Source organism: Calidris pugnax, unplaced genomic scaffold (genome assembly GCF_001431845.1).
Source record: "Calidris pugnax isolate Ruff unplaced genomic scaffold, ASM143184v1 scaffold11, whole genome shotgun sequence".
NCBI classification, from domain to species: Eukaryota; Metazoa; Chordata; class Aves; order Charadriiformes; family Scolopacidae; genus Calidris; species Calidris pugnax.
In genome coordinates, this window is record NW_015090803.1 from 14,174,272 (window position 1) to 14,193,738 (window position 19,467).

The 19,467-nt window shown below is 35.4% G+C and overlaps 1 protein-coding gene across 2 annotated transcripts in view; it reads left to right on the forward strand.

The window, feature by feature from the left end:
* Positions 1-19,467, forward strand: part of SNX13 (sorting nexin 13) — a 72,403-nt gene that overhangs the window by 31,697 nt on the left and 21,239 nt on the right. For both annotated transcript variants that reach the window (XM_014937815.1, XM_014937814.1), the window contains exons 4-17: positions 3,878-3,967; positions 4,383-4,504; positions 6,875-6,996; positions 7,152-7,253; positions 7,867-7,955; positions 8,373-8,456; positions 9,743-9,881; positions 10,357-10,445; positions 11,277-11,376; positions 12,330-12,523; positions 14,179-14,283; positions 15,890-16,022; positions 16,586-16,623; positions 19,114-19,183. In XM_014937815.1, the coding sequence (XP_014793301.1) occupies positions 3,878-3,967; positions 4,383-4,504; positions 6,875-6,996; positions 7,152-7,253; positions 7,867-7,955; positions 8,373-8,456; positions 9,743-9,881; positions 10,357-10,445; positions 11,277-11,376; positions 12,330-12,523; positions 14,179-14,283; positions 15,890-16,022; positions 16,586-16,623; positions 19,114-19,183 (1,477 nt within the window). The remainder of the gene's footprint in view (positions 1-3,877; positions 3,968-4,382; positions 4,505-6,874; positions 6,997-7,151; positions 7,254-7,866; positions 7,956-8,372; positions 8,457-9,742; positions 9,882-10,356; positions 10,446-11,276; positions 11,377-12,329; positions 12,524-14,178; positions 14,284-15,889; positions 16,023-16,585; positions 16,624-19,113; positions 19,184-19,467) is intronic.

Below are 19,467 nucleotides of genomic sequence, written 5' to 3' on the forward strand. Positions count from 1 at the left end.
ATTAAAACAACATTAGCTGGTTTAGCTGAGCTTTACAGTAGCAGAGCAAAAAGAAATGAGTCCCAACGAAAACCAAATGCGTGGTTTGCGTGGGATTCCTATTTGCCATTTGTGTATTAAATTTCTGCTGACTTATCCTTATTGGAAAGTAATTTTGTTAACTTGAAATTGTTTTTGTATTTAAAACTATTGTGGCCTTAAGTGATCTTGAACAATGAATATCTTTTCAAGTGGCAAGTGCATACATTACACTTCTGTGAACCGAGTACAAACTGAATTTACCTCCCTATTAAATTCATTTGAGATACTGTATTTTGAGAAGTAATCTGATGATACAGGTTCTTTGTGAGAAGCTGTTGTCCTCAAAGGCAGAGTTTTATCGATTGTTTTTTTTAAGGGATTTTTTTTTTTTAGGCTGAGATGAATGTTCAAATGCTTGATTTTAAAGAAGTTATAATTCAGGATAACAAAATTGTGGATGGAAATAATGTGGAGGATGTACCAGTTACAACGGCTGAGATGAATGTTTAAATGCTTGATTTTAAAGAAATAAGTTATAATTCAGGATAACAAAATTGTGGATGGAAATAATGTGGAGGATGTACCAGTTACAACACAGGATTTAGGGCAGCTAGATTTCCTTGGTTGCCCATAGCAAATATATAATGCATGCCTTATATTAAGGAGAAATACGTTTAAGTTTGATGGAAGATTATTTACCTTTCTGCCATTTTCTTTGTTTGCATATCTGCAGGGAGGTTTAAAGTTCAGGATTAGGCTTGCTTTTCCTTTTGCAAGTCTTCGATATAACTCAGGAATGTACTCGATGTACCATAATGTACTGGCTCTGTAAGGTACACAATTGTCCACTGGTTTATATTAAAATAACATTGACTGAAAAGCAAGTTTAGAGCCTTCTGAACTGTTAACTTGAATGCCATTTTTGATAAAAATTATAGATTCTATCCAACTTCACCAGAAGTATCGAATGTCCAGTTATTGCTAGAAGTGATGTGTCTCGTGCTTCATCCAAAAGAGGAGGAGTTTCTGTGGGCTGGATGCAAGATTGCCAAATCACAATGAGTTATCACTGTTATAAGCTCCAGTTGCATATTTGATCCCTGACTAGGCTCTGAATCTTTTTATTTCGAGTCAAGGGGATGCTTCATCCAAAAGACAAGGAGTTTCTGTGGGCTGGATGCAACATTGCCAAATCACAATGAGTTGTTATCACTGTTATAAGTTCTAGTTGCATATTTGATCCCTGACTAGGCTCTGGGCAATTTTAGAGCCTTCTGAGCTGTTAACTAGAATGCCATTTTTGATAAAAATTATAGATTCTGTCCAACTTCACCAGAAGTATCGAATGTCCAGTTATTGCTAGAAGTGATGTGTCTCGTGCTTCATCCAAAAGAGGAGGAGTTTCTGTGGGCTGGATGCAAGATTGCCAAATCACAATGAGTTATCACTGTTATAAGCTCCAGTTGCATATTTGATCCCTGACTAGGCTCTGAATCTTTTTATTTCGAGTCAAGGGGTCGTATGCTACACTATGGATTTGATGCGGATGTATAAATCCCCTATGTCCTGTCCACTTGTGAAAGCCTGTAACCACAAGTATGTGACTTGGGAAATAGTGGAACAGTCCAAATGAGGCATTTTTCATCTTTATCTACTGCAGTTTCTAAAAAGGACTTTGAAAATATCTATGTGTGCAGCAAAGTCTGAGGTCTACCCAGTCACTGCAGTTATGTACTTGTGGAGCCTGGGTTTCTTTACTCTGTGCTGCATCTCACGTGGGGGAGTGTACGTCCCACGTTCCTCATAAGTGCTTCCTACCTGCTTAAAATGAAGTAGGTAGATGTCAAATTTGACAATTACAAGTGATACTCATTTTTTCTAACCAGTGATTTAATACTGATAGAGTATGTCAGACTGATATTATGTGTGAAATGACAGTCAAGTGGGACAGTTTTCTTCGTGTGAGTTGGGTCCTTCCTGTTAATCCATCTTTTAAGTCAGTGTCAGGAAGGCCAGGCTTAAAACCAGCAGCGCTTTCCAAGTGAGAACTGAGGTCAGCTGTTGAAGCTGCAGCGAAATAAAAGCTGATATTCTAAATTTTAGATGTGTTCAGACATATCAAAAGCAAATGAAATTATGCTGCATGTACATAAATATTTCACTGGAGAAAAAGGAATAGGAAAGAACAGTCTAACCTCATGGGTGGCTCTGATTTGAGCAGGAGGTTGTGGACAGGATGACTTCCTGAAGTCCAGAACCAAACATGAAGCCTATGAGCCTATGAACATTCAGATTTTTACTACATAAATTACATATTCTCTGCTTATCCCTTTCTGTCTCTTTCTTCAGTCTGATATTTTTTCTTCTGTGCTTTCCAAATGTGGGGGTTTTTATGCATTCAGTCCTTAAAATTCAAAACTCTCTTTTAACAATTTTTGTTTGGCAATTTGAATTGTGCTTTGCTTAGTAAAAATATTTAATCATTCCATTCTGTATTTTTTCAGGTTTTTTGACACTGTCAAGGCAAAAATATCTTGCAAATTCATTACTATATAGCTGGAGTATTGTTTGAATATGAGTCAACTTGATTCATATTAAAGCAGCATTTAACTGTTCCCTTGTTTCAAAAGTTAAAAAATACACAGAATTTTGCAACAATATACTTTTGTGTTGTAATGGAGTTGTTGTGAAGCAGGAGGAGGAATGTTTTCTGGCCTCAGGTATTTCACTGTCATTCACCATTAACTGGTTTGAATGAGAGAGACTTAGGGAGAGATGTAGCATAGAAACACTGGACATAAGATTTATAGTTTTTTCATTCATGACTTTTGGTAGTTCTGTGTTTCCGATGCGGTCATCACTTTCTCTCTGGATCAAAGAATAAAATAACTTGATTTTTTTGAGCAATAGCATAGGTTGTTGGGTTGTTATTTATATGGCAATAAAGGGGGTTGTTGCTGATGTCATCTTAAGTTTGTAGAACGAGACTGTGTTAGTCCACTCAAGAGAAGCACTGATAACGGGTGTTCTTTTTCAGTATGTCACTTGCCAAAAGTCAGCTCTGATGAAGTCATTCTTGGAGTCAACTGCTCTGTGTTGCAAGTCCTTCCATAAATTTTTTTAACCCCTCATCAATTAATTTTTAAAGATCCATCTGTCAAGTAGTGATTGTACAAAAGACTAATTTATCTTCTGGCATATAGAATCAACTAAGGCGGATAAAGAAATGGAGAGGCAAAAAACCAGCTGAACAAATTACCTGCCTGAGGTTGCACAGGGAGTTCATAATCAAGTGTGGAACTGGGGTCTTGCCCACAAACTGTCTCGTGTCCCCCTCCCTCCTTTTATGCCTTCTTGAGTTTTATTTCCTTCTGATCTAGTTATTTAGCAAACTTACTCCTGTACAGTAAGCAAGAAGTAGGTTTTCAGGTTAGTTCCTTACCGTTATTTATTGTATAATGAAAAATACAGCTACTGTTGTTGCCCAGAGAGGTGGTAGATGCCCTGTCTCTGGAAACATTCAAGGTCAGGTTGAACGGTGCTCTGAGCAACTCGATGTAGTTGAAGATGTCTCAGCCCATTGGAGGGTGGGTTGGACTAGATGACCTTTAATGCCCCATTCCAACCCAAACCATTCTATGATGATATCATATCTACTCTATAAATTGTAATAATGGGGGAGATGTTGTGTAAACTCTTTACTGAAAGTATACATACATCATCAACAGTGGAGCTGATTTTTAATTATAGCTAAAAGTTACGTTTCCTAATCTCTTTCAAGTGCGTCATCAATAGTGGAGCTGATTTTCAATTCTAGCTAAAACCTGCAAAGTTACGTTTCCTAATCTCTTTCAAGTGCATAGAAGAAATGAAACGTGAAGCCAGACCTATTAAGATTGACAGAAGACTGACAGGTGCAAATATAATTGATGAGCCTTTGCAACAGGTAAGTTATAACCAGGACTTCTTAACCTATTTTTATTTTTGCATGTGTTGACTATGTAATATCTAAGTAGCTTAGAGACAAATAGGAGTTGAGACATTTTTATTGCAATTGAGAGTAGTAAGTGAAAAATATTGAGGATGGGCCAGGATATTGGGGAATACTTGAGCCTGTTTTCTGTATATTATAGTTTCTCATCATAGTGATGATGAATAAACATAAACCAATATGAAAAAGAGGCTTCAGTATGTGAGTTGTTGTATTGTATCACTCAAATCCATAATGGTAGGGGAGTATGTTTCACTATATTAATCTTTTAAGATGACTGCTATTGCATTATCAGGCACAAAAAGCTATTTTATATTTTGTTGTGTTTTGTTCATTAGTTCATCTTTTATTTTTTGCTTTCTAATTTCAGGTAATCCAGTTTTCCCTGAGAGACTACGTGCAGTATTGGTATTACACACTAAGTGATGATGAATCGTTTCTTCTGGAAATCAGGCAGGCTCTTCAGTATGCACTTGTTCAGTTTTCTGCCAGGTAACGTTATTTGTGTTTACATCAATACACTGTAAGCAAGTGGACAAACACCTCTGTGGGTTCTGTGGTAGTAGATAAATTATTACGTTTATCTATTGGCATAGTTCAGTGCGTATTTGCAGAGAGAATAATCCAAGAACTACAGGCACTTGCTGATCCCTTAAGGAATGAGTGGAGATAATGTTTGTAGTCATGGTCTTTTGCAAAATGGCCTTTTCAAAATTCAGATTAATGTCTAAAATTACCAAATAGGTTCTTTTTTTTTTTTCTGCAACTTAAGCATGGAGTTGCATGAATCATCATCTTTTTACATGCAGGTCTGTTTCATATAAGCAGCAGGGCTATTCCCAAAGTTAGTCAATTTGAAAGCCTTTAACTCTGTGTCAGCTGAGATGAGCATTCCTTCAAAAAAACTCTTTGTTTCTTATTTATTGAAGAGTTATACCACTTTTAAAAATTAGCTGGGGAATGAAATAATGTCACATCTGTAAATCTTTTTTAAAATAGGTTTGATTCAGAACAAATGATTAGTTTGCTAATTATCCCACATTTTTTCTGTTGTTGCCTAAAAAGCAGTAGTAAGTCAGGGAACTTGTCTGGGAAATTATTTATTCTTTTCTTTAGTATGGCAGATTTCTCAGCCTAGGTACCATATGCCTTTATATCCTTCTCCTGCTTCTTTAAGTAATGATTTCGTGTATTCATCCCACTGTGCTGATTGTTACCCGTTTTCTCTTCAGAAGAGGTTTTGGGTCACCTAAATATAATAAAAAACTTAGCAATTTTGAGGTGGTGTTATCCCCTCCCTCCGTTGACTTGAAAATGTAGGTCAGTGTGCTTTTCTGGCAAGAAAGATCAAAGACAGAGAGCTGGGTTTAATGCTAGGAAAAAGTCATTAGAATAAAATCGTACTGATTGTGAAATAATGGAAATCCTAGGAAACAGTGTTGGAAATAGTGAAAACTAGGCTAAATATAGGCATAAGTTACAGCAAGCACGAAATGGACCTGGCTGCCCAACTTCAATGTTTTTGCCTATTTGGCAAAGTTACTTCATTGAACAGTATCAAGTGCTGAGTTTGTGTCAAAGCAGGCCAAGTTATAGCAAATTCTGTGGTTTTTTTTTTTCTCTATAGTACTATAGCTCTTCAAAAAAAGCCACAACTCTTGTGCAGTCGGATTCTGTACAAATCAAATCAGTTTCACAGAGAGCAGCACTTGTTTGTTATTATTAAATAATCTAGTGTTATTTATCGTGACTGTACTTGGATATAGCTGTAGAAGTTTTAGATTAGTACCATGATCTCTAATTCCATATATCCCGTGAGTTTCTGGAGAGAATGAGTATAGAGGGCTGTTTGGTTTTTTTCCTCGAGTTCCACATTTGGAAGGCTGATGTAAGGCCGCCACCTAGTGTTTTTGTGGGATTTGTTGGTTGTGTAGATGGTGGATCTGGATTATTGAAGGTTTTGGTGTTTCTGCCTGTTGAGACAGCTCCACTTCTTATTTCCACATCTAGATTTTGCAGTAGGCTTCCCTTTCTTCCAGAGTTCCTTATCTCTCTCTCCCTTTTTTGAGGGAAGAAAGAGCAGGTGAGAGAATTAACACAGAAAATAAATGTTATAGAAAGTTTCTGCTATAACAAAGTAGTAGGTATCTGAGAGAGTTCAGGTAGTGGAATACTTAGTGCAGCGTAAAAGCCATCACTAACCTCTAGCTTATTAAGCCTGTAACTCAAAAATACCTTTTAAATTTGGCTAGTAAGGCCATCACAAGAATATCTTTGCATCTAGTTCATACCACTAATGAAATGGTTTTATGCAAATCTAACAGTGACTATTTTCTGACACAAATCCATGTGCGTTGCTGGAGAGTCAGACTAGCTACCTCTCATGTAAGTTGTAATTTATCAATCTAATCAATATTAGGTTGCTGTAGTTTCAAATGAAATGTGTGTTTTCTCACTCGGGTGTATCCTGCAAACTCAGAAGAAAATGATCTTGTTTCAGTGTCTTCCAAAATGACAGTGTGGCTGCAAAAGACCTGGAGAGTATTTTAGTTTAGGTTTTAGATGTTCATAGGCTGTTAATACCAGTGTTTTTCACAGATATTTGACAATGTTATGAAACAGAACACTTTTTTTTAGGTATTAATGTTGACCTTAAAGTAAATCAAGCATTAATATCAATGTGGTGTGAGAGTGGTGTGTTACAATTTGTTTTCAGTGAATAGGCAATTCTGAGACTTACTTCTTTTTTTCCCATGTTTACTATCGGTGTCACTCTTGGAATGAAGGAGAATTAGAAATTTATTGTTGTTCTTTGTATTCAGACTAAAATAGCGAATTTTCATGGATACACTTTTCTGATAGGTCAAAGGAAACAGACTGGCAGCCTTATTTCACTACACGACTTGTTGATGACTTTGGCACTCATCTTCGAGTTTTCAGAAAAGCTCAGCAAAGAATAGCAGAGAAAGGTGATCAGATGAAAGGTAATGTTAAAATTTAATTTTTTTTCTTTGTATCTGACTAGGTAGGTGTCTTAGATGTGTGAAATATAGTTAGCTTTATTTTATAGTTCAAGTTTACCCTCAAGTTTCTGATCTTTTACAAAAAAGTGTGTTTCTTTTTATTTTCTTTTGTATAGACCAAGCTGAGGAACTTGTAGATACGTTCTTTGAGGTTGAAGTTGAAATGGAAAAAGAAGTCTGTCGTGATCTAGTCTGCACTTCTCCCAAAGATGAAGAAGGTCTCTCAATATTATCTTCTGAAGTTATTTTAGTATAGCAGACTAAATTAAAATACTAGCAATTATGTTAACCATATGAAATATACTGGAATCTCAGCATGTGACTTTCAAAGCTGTACTGTAACTATGTACGTATTTAGTTATTCCTCTTTACATAGGAAGAATTTTAGAGCAGAAGTGTATTTTCTGGGAGGCAGGGGATGGTTTTGCACATTCTTACAGACTTGTGTTAGATCTGCCTTCCTTATCACTACACCATAGTCTTCATTAAAAAAAAAATCAGTTTATCTTTTGGGGCAAAGTGTGAAGGGGGGAAAGCACTGTGTGTGTTAAGTAAGGAAAATAACGTTTGAGTTGCTTTTTGGTTCTTGGAATTTGGTTGTATTTTCTTTTAGATTTGAGACTCTAGATCCGTCTCAATTCGGTTTACATCAGTGCTCCTTGTTTTGAGTCTGAAAGGTGTTAGAGTGATACTTATACTATAAAAATATATATGACTATATGTTTGAATTTCATCTTGAGGACTTACCTGTTGCTTTTTGTGACATCAGGTAAGATGGGAAATCATGTAAAATTGTACTGAGGGTTTTTTGTGGGTTTTTTTCCCCTTTAGGATTCCTAAGGGATCTGTGTGAGGTTTTACTGTATATATTGCTACCTCCTGGAGACTTCCAGAACAAGATCATGCGATACTTTGTCAGGGTAAGTACAGACTCTAAGAGCCATCCTGATTCTTTGGTTTAATGCCATCAGAAATCTCAGATCTGAGCTGCTCTTCTTACTTTATTTTCTGAAATTGATCTAATTTAATATTAGGTTCTTTTAAGTGCAATACAATCTTGAAAAGTATTTAATAGCGGAGAACAGTTTGTGTGAAAAGTTTTTGAAGTTTCTTTTTGCTAACAACATTAGAAAAACATGATAAAATTAATGCTGTTTTTCTTGAGATGTTAACATCTTCTAATGTTGATTGGAAGGGAATGTGCTAGTACCTACTAAATTATTTCTCTAAGTAAACATTTTTTGTTTAGCCTCTACACAGTGATTTTTAAATTGTTGCAATTATATTAGCTTTATGAATAAATGTATGAAAATGATTTATTATATTTTGTTTTTCAGGAAATCCTCTCCCGAGGAATTCTTCTTCCATTAATAAACCAGCTCAGTGATCCTGATTATATTAATCAGTATGTCATATGGATGGTAAGATTTATGATGTTTAAAATGAATAATTCCTGACTATGTTCATATAAAGCTTTACTTGTGTTTCCTCTAATCATGGCAGACAGATACCTGGTTAAAAAGTTCCCAATGGATATATTGGCAGAGATAGTAAACTTATAGCTGCTATACTAATTTTTTTATGTATGTACATACCTACACTATATCTGTACTGAATATTCATACTTTAATGTTATTGATTTTTTTTTGTTTATTTTTTGCAGAGCAAGTTGCAACTTACTCTTATAGTTTATTATCCTTTATAGGTCATGAGTCAAGTTTTAATATTTTTTTCCTTCCCCCACATTTATCCATATACTTCAGTCTTAGAGTGGGCATACAAGTACTATGCTGAAAACACCCTCAGAATTCACAGTAGAAGTTTTTACGTGTGGAATAAATTCAAATGTACATACACAATGTTTCCTGTACTCCAGCCACTTCCATTTATGTCAAAGTTTGCACACTGCTTTTCTTACAGGAATCTAGCTTTAATATGAAAAATACTGCTGTTCATATGGACCAAGCTTTTCAATTTTTGTTTCCTCTTTCCTCCTACGCGTGTTCTTTATTTGTAACTTGGCCTCATTCTTTATTTACTGAGCACTGCCCCCGGCTGTATCCAAAGATAGAATTCTGTGGTTTTTATAAAGCTTTCTGTTATGATGGTGATGTCCCAAATATTAATTTTCATAATTGCGTTCTGAGATGAGGAAGTAAATGTGCTGGGGGAAAGATAAGTTTTAGAAAGCATTTATTCTTCCTTAATACAAGTCTTATGAAATGAGGATTGTTGCAGAAATTAAGGTCAGAGGTAGTGATGACTCAAATTCTGGTTCCTTTTGGACCCTTCAACATAAAGTCTGTAATTCTGTATCTTAAGAAACCATTACATTGGGAGCGTGTACCCTTGCAGGGGATCTTGGCAAAGCTGAAACCCCTTGAGTGGTCTCACCAGTTTCTGCCTACTTAGCTAAGGAGATGGGTAATGGCAGAAGATTGATTGGTTTTGGTCAAGATTTCATTAAGGAGGTTGTGTCAAGTGTCTTTGAACTTCTTGGAAACAGAAACTGAGGGTCTGACTGTGTGCATGTGTCCTCTTTCTTGGTCCGTGTAAAGTTTTAGTATCAAAAGGAAGATTTAGAAGCATCAAAATTATTTCAAAATGCCGCTTTGCAGTGCTGCATCACAATGATTCATTAAATGAAAAATCAGGTCATGTGTTTTTACCTGTTTTGCATTACTCACACTGTAAAACTTTGTTTCAGATTCGTGATTCCAACTGTAACTATGAGGCCTTTATGAATATTATTAAATTAAGTGATAATATTGGAGAGTTGGAAGCAGTGAAAGATAAAGCAAGTGAAGAACTGCAATATCTTCGATCTCTAGATACAGCGGGAGATGGTTAGTGCTGTGTTGTTTTACAAAATGCATTTACCAGTATGATCTCTGAAGAATATTCCAAACATTTAGAAAATAAAAATTTTGCAGCATGGTATAAAGTATTGTGTTATTTAAAAGAAATATAAATTATATGTGAACTGTTAGAACTTAAATAATAATACAGACTAATTGGTTACGTATGTGTACTTCTGCTGAATTGAAACTTGCCTGAACTGATGCTTCTGAATTTCAGTAATGCTTTAGGTATTAATGGTTGGTCAGTTAACAGTTAATCTGAAAAAAGAACAGGAAAAAATATTTTTCTCTTTCACTTCCATCAGTAAGGTATTTAAACTGAAAAAACCCTTCCGCTACAGACCTGATGTGTTTTATATGTGGTATGTCACTTTTTGTATGATGTTTTTAGAACATTTCAGAACAAGAGTTTATTTGCCCATCTGCATTGCTTAACCCTCTTTTTTTTTTTTTCTTTCAGATATCAACACTATAAAAAATCAAATAAACAGTTTATTATATGTTATTAAAGTATGTGATTCAAGAATTCAGAGGTTGCAGTCAGGAAAAGTAAGTGTTTCAGAATTCTTTTAGTTCTGAAAGAGTGAAGTTGCAAATGACTACCTAGTTTGCTCTACTTTTTAGTTCTTGTGTTTTGAAACACAACTTGAAGTATGCAGTTATAGCAATACGTTGTGTAAGTGAATTTAGTTTTAAATTTATGTATGGAATGAATTTCTAAAGGCTCACATATTTGGAGTTCTTTCGATTCTGGCTTTAGCAGTTTAGATGTGTCAGTGCATCTTAAAACTATTCATACCTTCTCAGTACAAGAGTTGAAACAAAATGTTACACAGATGCAAAGTGTCTTTGTATTTATACCCCTAGATTTGGTTCTGTTTTGGTGCTCCGCTGCATATCTTGTGTGCCTCAAGCTAAGTCTTTGGCAAAGATCTCTTTTCTTGTTGATTAAAGGTACCAAGAAATGTCATGTTAACAGAAGAAAGTTGGGCAGAGATGAATTTAACTTATGGTGACCTGCCCCCCATCAAATTCTGAGACTAGTTCATCCTGTTAATTCATTTTCATGCTACTGTCACTGTTGGTGAGGGACTTGGGGTTGATTTGACCTGTATAGTATTACATGAATGGAGGTTTTAAAAGCCAGTTTCCCATGTAACAGAAATCATCTATGTTGAAGGCAAATTGTTACGAGACCATGACCTTATGATGTGGATCTTCACTTAGTAGTGATTGTGAAAATAACTAATCATTGAGAGGCTGTTTTATTATCGATAATGTAAATTATTCTTTATTACGTCTGCTTTGTGGTAAGCGAGAGTTTTTAAAGTTAATTTAAAAAAAATAATGCCTGTGAACACACTCAACTGTGTCTTACAGGAAATAGATACTGTGAAACTGGCAGCAAACTTTGGAAAACTTTGCACAGTCCCTCTGGACCATATTCTGGTAGACAATGTTGCACTACAGTTTTTTATGGGTAAGTGTTAATTTATCTGATCTTTTCTGTTTATAAAGAATATGCTAACTCAGGGGACTGTACACTTGAAATCACTGAATGTAGGTGTCTATTGAGAGTAAATGTGTATAAGCCCCTTGCCAGAGGGAACCAAGACCTTTTTTGCAAATCAGTCCATAATCAACTTGGTACTTCCAAAAGCTTGTACCAAGCTTGTTTCAACACTGATCTCTCTGTAAGTCTCTTCTTGCAATGTTTATTGGTCTGTCATGTAACGTGTTTGTTCTGTTTAGAACAGAATCATTGCAAGAATCTCTTTGAGGTTTATAATTGGAATGACTCTGAAACTTACTGCAATTGTTAGGCTTTTGCTGGTCTCGCTGAAGCTGGTAGAACTAATGACTATAGATATTGGATTGAAGTTTAGAGGATTACAAGGGTACTGAAGGTTGTCTATTTGAGAAGCTAAAATACAGCAGTAATTTATGTACTATTTTAGGCTTATATAATCAAGAAATTGATGGATGGATTAAAGTTGTAGAATCGATTTTTAATACTTTCTAATGCTTGATTCTATTCTGTGAATGAATTGAGCTGCTGATGGTCATTATTAAGAATATTGATCAGTCTTGGTGGTGGTGATAGTCCTTTTGATGTTGAGATGCACATGATTTCAGTTTGAACTTTCAACTTGTGTCATGCTGTACAAACCTGTTACATCCAGACAGTAATGGTGGACTTTTTACATGTGCATTTTAGGATTCAGTGCTTAGTTCTGAGATATTGCTCCCAAATTTGTTTACTGATTATCACTGATAGGCATTCAGTACTCTTGATTTTTTTTTTGAGTTTAGATGACAAGTTTTCCAGATGTATAAGCAGATCCTGGAGTTCCATGTGTTTAACATCACAGAGAATTCTTATTCTAAAATGCACAACAATAACTGTGGTTGCGTGGTGGCTGTTTTCTGTAGATTACATGCAGCAGACCGGTGGCCAAGCACATCTGTTTTTCTGGATGACAGTGGAAGGATACAGGGTTACGGCACAGCAACAGCTGGAGGTACTTCAAAGCCGGCAGAAAGATGGAAAACATCAGACTAATCAAACCAAGGGTCTATTAAGAGCAGCTGCATTTGGAGTTTATGAGCAATATTTATCAGAAAAGGTAGGAAAAACCCCTTATTTCTGTATTGTTTGGAATTTTGGGGGGAATTTATTCTTTGTACAGATGCTTCTTTGATAATTATGACTACATTAATATGAAATGGATGTGATGTAGCACAAAGTGTCTATGAGTTGATGTTTAACCTCTTACTTTTGTATCTTCTCTCTACTTATGACAAGCAGTAAGAAAATGTCTTTCTCTTTTGGGTGTTGGTTTTTGGGTTTTTTTTTCCTTCTTTTAAAAAGGCACATACTGGTACTAGCTATCCTGTTGATTGTACTGGATGTGTTCCTCGGAAGCTGATTTTCTAGAATAGAGAAAATCTGGAGAAAATATGAAGACAGAATAGGAAATTTGGTCCCTTTGCATGCTGTCCTTTCCCCTTTCCCATCCTTTGCCCTCTGCCACCTCCCCACCCCTGAAAGAAATGTTTTCAAAAAGATGTAACCCAATATTTATACAAACTTGGATTAAGATTGGGTTTTCAAGTGAAGTAACTTCCTGTGTCTCTCTACAATTGTCTGTATAAATTGCTCAAATATCACCTTTGGGTATCTTTCAATAGGATAAGCTTGTAATAAGCCTTCTGTGAAGGAAAACACTTGTCAACTTGTGTTAACAAAGCATCTTTGTTCTGAATTTGTGTATGCATAAAAATCACCTTTCAACTCACTGAAAAGCTTCCCTTAACAAATTATCCCTCGAATCTCCTGTAACCATAGAATAGTTTGGGTTTCAAGGGACCTTGAAGGGTCATGTAGTCCAACCCCTGGCAATGAGCAGGGACATCTTCAACTAGATAAGGTTGCGCAGAGCCCCATCCAGCTTGACCTTGAATGTTTCCAGGGATGGGGCATCTACCAAAATATCCACCAAACAGCCCACCCATCAAATCCATAGCTCTCCATTTTAGAGAAGAGAATGTTGTGGGGGACTGTGTCCAGTCTCGATGTCGCTGACTAGCTCACTTGCATTGGTGACCAACAGGTTCAGTATTGACCTGGGGGATGCTATTACCTGGCTTAAGAAGTTATGTTCAGTGCATTCCATGACCTGGGGGATGCTATTACTTGGCTTAAGAAGTTATGTTCAGTGCATTCCAGGAGTCTCCTGGATTTGCCTACAGGACACTTCTCTGCATAAAAAAGCTACCATGGTTACAGCTGTTGATAATCTCTGTAGAAGTGGATAGAGCTGACGAATTGTTAGCCTTTCCTCAGGCTTCAGGAGTCCATCCGTTTACTTTCTGACTTGTTCTTCATTTCTGAGTCTAGATCTTTCTGTTCATAAATAAATAAAATCTGTTTTTAAGTCTGAGTGAATGTCGCTTAATATTCCTTCAAAACAATGTGGATAAATTGTTTTTGAGGTGCTTCTTAGTATTTAATCCTGCTTGTTTAATGTTCCTTCAAAATAATGTGGATAAATTGTTTTTTGAGGTGCTTCTTAGTATTTAATCCTGAAATGTCTGCGTTTCAATACAAATTCTGGACTTAATTTGGGGGCAGGAGGGAGTCTGAATCCAGTTGTATTCTACACGCTTCCAGAGATAACTCAAGTTATTTTAAATTGTAGACTTGTATTGGATTTTATTTGTGAAAATAGAAGCTTGCTTTCTTTTATGCTGCAAAAGTTGATTTAGATCTCTATGACAGGCGTCTCCGAGAGTTAATATTGATGACAACCTAGTAGCAAAACTGGCAGAAACACTGAACCATGATGATCCAACACCTGAAATCTTTGATGACATTCAGAGAAAGGTATACTCTGTTCATCCTGTATTTCATAAGATCTGTTAATGCTGTAGAGTATTGAACTTCACTGCAGCCATTGAAAAAGGATGAGGGAAGTCAAATACCTATTCTACCTTTTTCCTATTCCATAAAAAACATACTCTAAATTGCGAAAATCTGCTTAGCCACAGACACGAGGAGTAGATGTCCTGTATGAAATTAATGATGAAGCACAATTTAGAATTACAGAATCATTATTTGTGTTTATGCACTGATTTATGAAAAAGTGCCTGCGTAGAAGAACTAAGTTGAGGAATTTTGGTCTGCTTTTAGCTCCCTTTATCAAAGGTGGATGTAGCATGTTTCTGTGTTAAAGTCTGTATGTCTTTCCAGAAGTTAATTTGACTGTTCTGTTTCTTCAAGCCTGCACAGTGTGGCACTCAGAAGCAGCAAGTACTGAAGATAAAACAAATACTACCTGCATACATAGACTTTATCACTCAAGTTTAGTATATATTTTTTTTTAAAAAAAGTGAATGATTAATATTCTGGCAGTAAATTATATACCCAGTCTGAGAGGTTTTTACTTCAGGTCATTAACTTAATGTTCTCATTCATGCTAAAAATTAGTCATGAACTGTAGAACTTAGAATCACTCAATTGTACTTAAGACCCGCATTTAAGACTAATGAAAACACCTTGTGAAATCTTTATTGCTCAAAGTAGATTACAAGGGTCTTGTGTGTGATTTCTGCTGATGTGTTACAAAAGAAGATTACTTCCTCAGACTTGCATGAATTTATTGTCCATTCTTTACTAGGTGATAGCACTTGTACAAAGTTTTCCATGAAAAAAACCACAATCATTAAAATAGTCTAGAGTTGACATGAATATCTAAGCATTATGAGTTAATTCCCACTACATATAGATACATGTGTGCATATGTATATATATACTGTCACTGTATAGGCTATATAGGTAACTTTTTGAGGTGGTGTGGTTGAATCTTCACGAGGTAGGGTTGTACTGTTTTGGCCGAACTGGAAATTTTCAAGAAAGGTAGTATGTGGTGTCTTCCCTCCATTCCTTTCCCTCTTCTCGCCTCTCCCCCCGAGTGTTTGAAATTCTGCATTTATAGTTCATCAGCAAAGAAGGACTTTTCAAATATAATGTATTGTGAAATGAGTAATGACCAAATATGTTTATAGTGTAATTAAAAGAGTCATGAGGAGAGGAAGGAGACGTTTTTTAGCTGACATGCAATTTTCCTTCCTGTATGTGCATGTCTCACTGGTTAGAAAGGTATTTTCTGAGATTGTATTATACTTTTAGCACAACTAGTTCTCATAACCTTTCTGTTAAGAGTAAGCCTGAATTGAAATTTCACAAACTTTCATTGGGGTTTTAAAGGAAACCCAGATTAGCACAACTAGTTCTCATAACCTTTCTGTTAAGAGTAAGCCTGAATTGAAATTTCACAAACTTTCATTGGGGTTTTAAAGGAAACCCAGAGACACTTAATCAAATACACAGATAAGTGTTGGTCAAGTAGAATTTATGAAAGCTTGTCATTTTATTACATTTTAAAAAACGTAATAAGTACTTCTAAGTTTGGGATTTTTATTTCAATAAGGTGTATGAATTGATGCTGCGAGATGAAAGATTCTACCCTTCGTTCAAACAGAACGTGCTGTACGTGCGTATGTTGGCTGAGCTGGATATGCTGAAGGATCCTAGTTTCAGAGGTTCAGATGATGGTGAAGGAGGTGAGCTCTATATCTGTACGGGGGATTTCCTGGGGCTCTTCTTTTTTCTGCTTTCAAAATAAAAAAATGCTGGTTTTGAGAAATCAAAACCTTCCTGTAGTATCTCTGGTTTTTAAGTTAATATTTCCTCCTGGTACATATTTTGTAAATTATGTTGGGAGTCAGTTTTTTCTGTAGTAACTTTATTAATCTCGTGTAAATTCTTTGTTGAGTCTTGCTAATAAGTGTGTGGCTAAAATAAATATGCAACTCTTTCATTCTCATTTTTTACTCAAAAATATTTGAGGTTCTTCCAGCAATTTCATGAAGCTTAAAAAGTAATGATCTCTGGAGTATTTAATTCATATCTATAGCTGTATAAACTTACATACATTTCCCTTTAGGTGTCTTTATTGGAAACTTGAATTACTTACATGTTGAGTGCAACATTTTGCCCAATGCCACAGTTGTGCATTATTTTCCATAATGGTTTGTCTTCGCATTTTTATTTCTTATGTGTGGCCCTACATCAGAGAAAATCCTCTAACCTGTTTTTTTCCTTTTCCCTTCCTCACTGCTCCCAGAATCTTTTAATGGGTCTCCTACTGGCAGCATAAATCTGGTAAGTGCTTGTATTTTTTTTTTAATTATTACTACTATTTTCCCTCAGCAGTAGGGAAAGTGTTATAAAATAGTTTACATTATGTACACTAGAGACTTTACCTCGCTGCTGTTCAATTTCTGAAAAAGTTCTGGAGTCAAATTGAAAAACCCTTAAGGTATTGATTAATCTGTAAGATAAAACTATCCCTCTTGTCCTTTCCCCTGTGTTCAATGAAATGTTGCAGTTTCTCACAAAAACAGTAATAATCTACAGTTAATTTATGCAAAGCATACTTTCTTATCCCTATTTGTTTTTTTAAATGGAAATAAATTTGGAGTTAGGTAATAATAGGTGAAAACAAATCCCTTGAAACTGAAATTGCAAAGGATAAAATTCAAGTAGACTGTAAAATGAAGCATTTAATTAGATTTTCATAGGTAGATTATTTTGTTTTTGAGTTAGGACTTGATTTGGAAAGATAAAAGTATCTTGAGTTTATCTATACAAAATAGGAACCTTTGTTTTCTTGTCTGACCAATTTCAAGCTATTTTTAGTATTTATTTTTTTTTAAGCAGACCTTGACTGGCTCAGTTTTTCAGAACCTTTTCTTTGTTACATGAATATACCTAAATATTTGGAATATGCTTCTGCGTGTACTAGTGGTTGTGTATGTATGAAGAGAACCATGTACTTGACCAGACTTTCTGAATAATCTGTTCCACATAGATCTTACTTGGTTTAAATTGTGTTAAACTGAAAGGCAACTAACAGTTAATTAAAAAGGAGAAATGTTTTAAAAATTGGTGTATTTCCTCCCCTCCCTCTTAGTTGTTTCTTCAGACTATGTATATATGTAAGCGAAGCCAAAGATACGCAAGGTTCAATTGTGCATATGAGAATATTTTTCCAAATCTTTTAGTTTTAGAAATGTTTGCAATCTGCATGCAATTTCCTGGCTTATGTGATTCATAGGCCTTTCTAATTCATTTTTGGAAGATGCTGTAGCTCCTTAGGAGTTCCAGTACATTGGTTTAGAACATGCTTGCACGCAGAGGAATAGAGTTTATTTTGTAAAGGAACACATTTAACATAAATATAAACCTGTTTCCATGTGGGAGTTGGTTGCTTGTTATTTTAATTTTTTTTTTAATTTGGTTTCTTTTTTCCTATTGTTTTCCTGTTGTTTACGTTTTGAAATAGAAAGAGAAGGGGAGATGGCCAGTTCATACAGTTTACACACAATCCTGTTAGATGCAGAAGGAAAATGTAGTTTACCCTTATTTTTATAAATTTATATACAATTCTGGTAACACTTCCCAAGAGATTCCTTTAATTGACTAATGTCTTAAAAAGATTTTTCAGGTGTCTCTTCAGTACTTTTTCTAAGAATGTTCTGACATGTAAAAGTCCTATTTTAGGGATGGGGATTTGTCATGGCAGTGGCTCATCGGGCTGTGGTTATCTGCTGCTTCATGGCATGTAGCCTTTCCATACTAAGCTAGAAGGTCTTAAAGCCTTCATCAAGCTCTATTGCAATACAAATAGATAGTTGCATGGCCCACTTCATAGTCTTGGATTTTGTTGTTAGGAAAAGGATGTTTGCAGAATACCACATTTACTGTCTTTATAGAGTGAAGAACATTCTTGCAGAAGCGTGTAATCAAGCTCTGATTATGCAGAAGAACTTTTGCTTTCTGTAGTCCATATTGTTCAGGGTTTTCAGTGCTTTTACAGGTGTTTGGATATTGGTAGATTAGTTTTTCCTGGCTGAATTCCATGTCAAGAATAAACGTCTGTACACATAGTTTAGCTCCCTTGTGTTAGTCAGTTACATGAAGAAAAATAGACCTTGGAAAGGTTACTTTGAAGGTCAGGGAATTTCTGTACTTTCAGCTAATGACAATGTATTAAATAAGATTGGGTTGTGATGTGATATTTTTGCTTTTTAATTAACTTGTGTTCCTATGAACATGCCTATTGTCAAAGATATTCAGTCATATTAAATACAAACGATTTCTTGGTTGTCTATTAAATTTTAACCATTTCATTGTCGTGTGTTAAATGCTGCTGTAGAGTGCCTTGCCACAGCAGTTGACGGTTTCCTAAAGTTTCCATTATAAAATACATCATCTGCAGTTTATACTTTGACTGTAAGATTGTACTTTTAAGATTATTTGGAAGAGAGGATCAAAAATACACTATTTCTAGCTGTACATATTTTAGATCTGAGATATCAAATGAAACTGGGTAACGTGTTGAAGTGATCACAAAACTATGTGAAACCAGTAGGGGAAATGAAAGACCCTACACTCTGTGAAAGGCTTTAGTAATCAGGTAATGCCAACACTTGTGTTGTCACAGTGCATTAAACTGTTCTATTAGTGTAGTAAACTGAAAATTTCAAAACGAAATAAATCATCAAAAAGCATCTTACAAATGAATTGTATCTATGATCTTAGTCTGTCTTGCCCATTTCTTCCTTCTCCCCTCTCTCCCCTACCCTGCAGTCCTTAGATGACCTTTCCAATGTCCCTTCTGATGAGACAGTTCAACTCCATGCGTACATCTCAGATACTGGTAAGTGAATCTGTTACAATGGCTGCTTACTTTTTTTCCACCACTTACTTTCAGTTTTTTGATATTACAGGCCCTTGAAATCCTAATCCTTTCATTTTTTAACCTCATAGAACATTTGAATTCATACTTCCGTGAAATCCTTATAATGGAAATCCTTACACAATTAGTGATGCAGGTCATAGACTATATACCTGTACTTAAAATGTGATTTAATTTTTATTGTTTATGATATCATTATTTTTCCTATCTCTGAAGAATCATTCATTAAACTTTATAGAGTACCA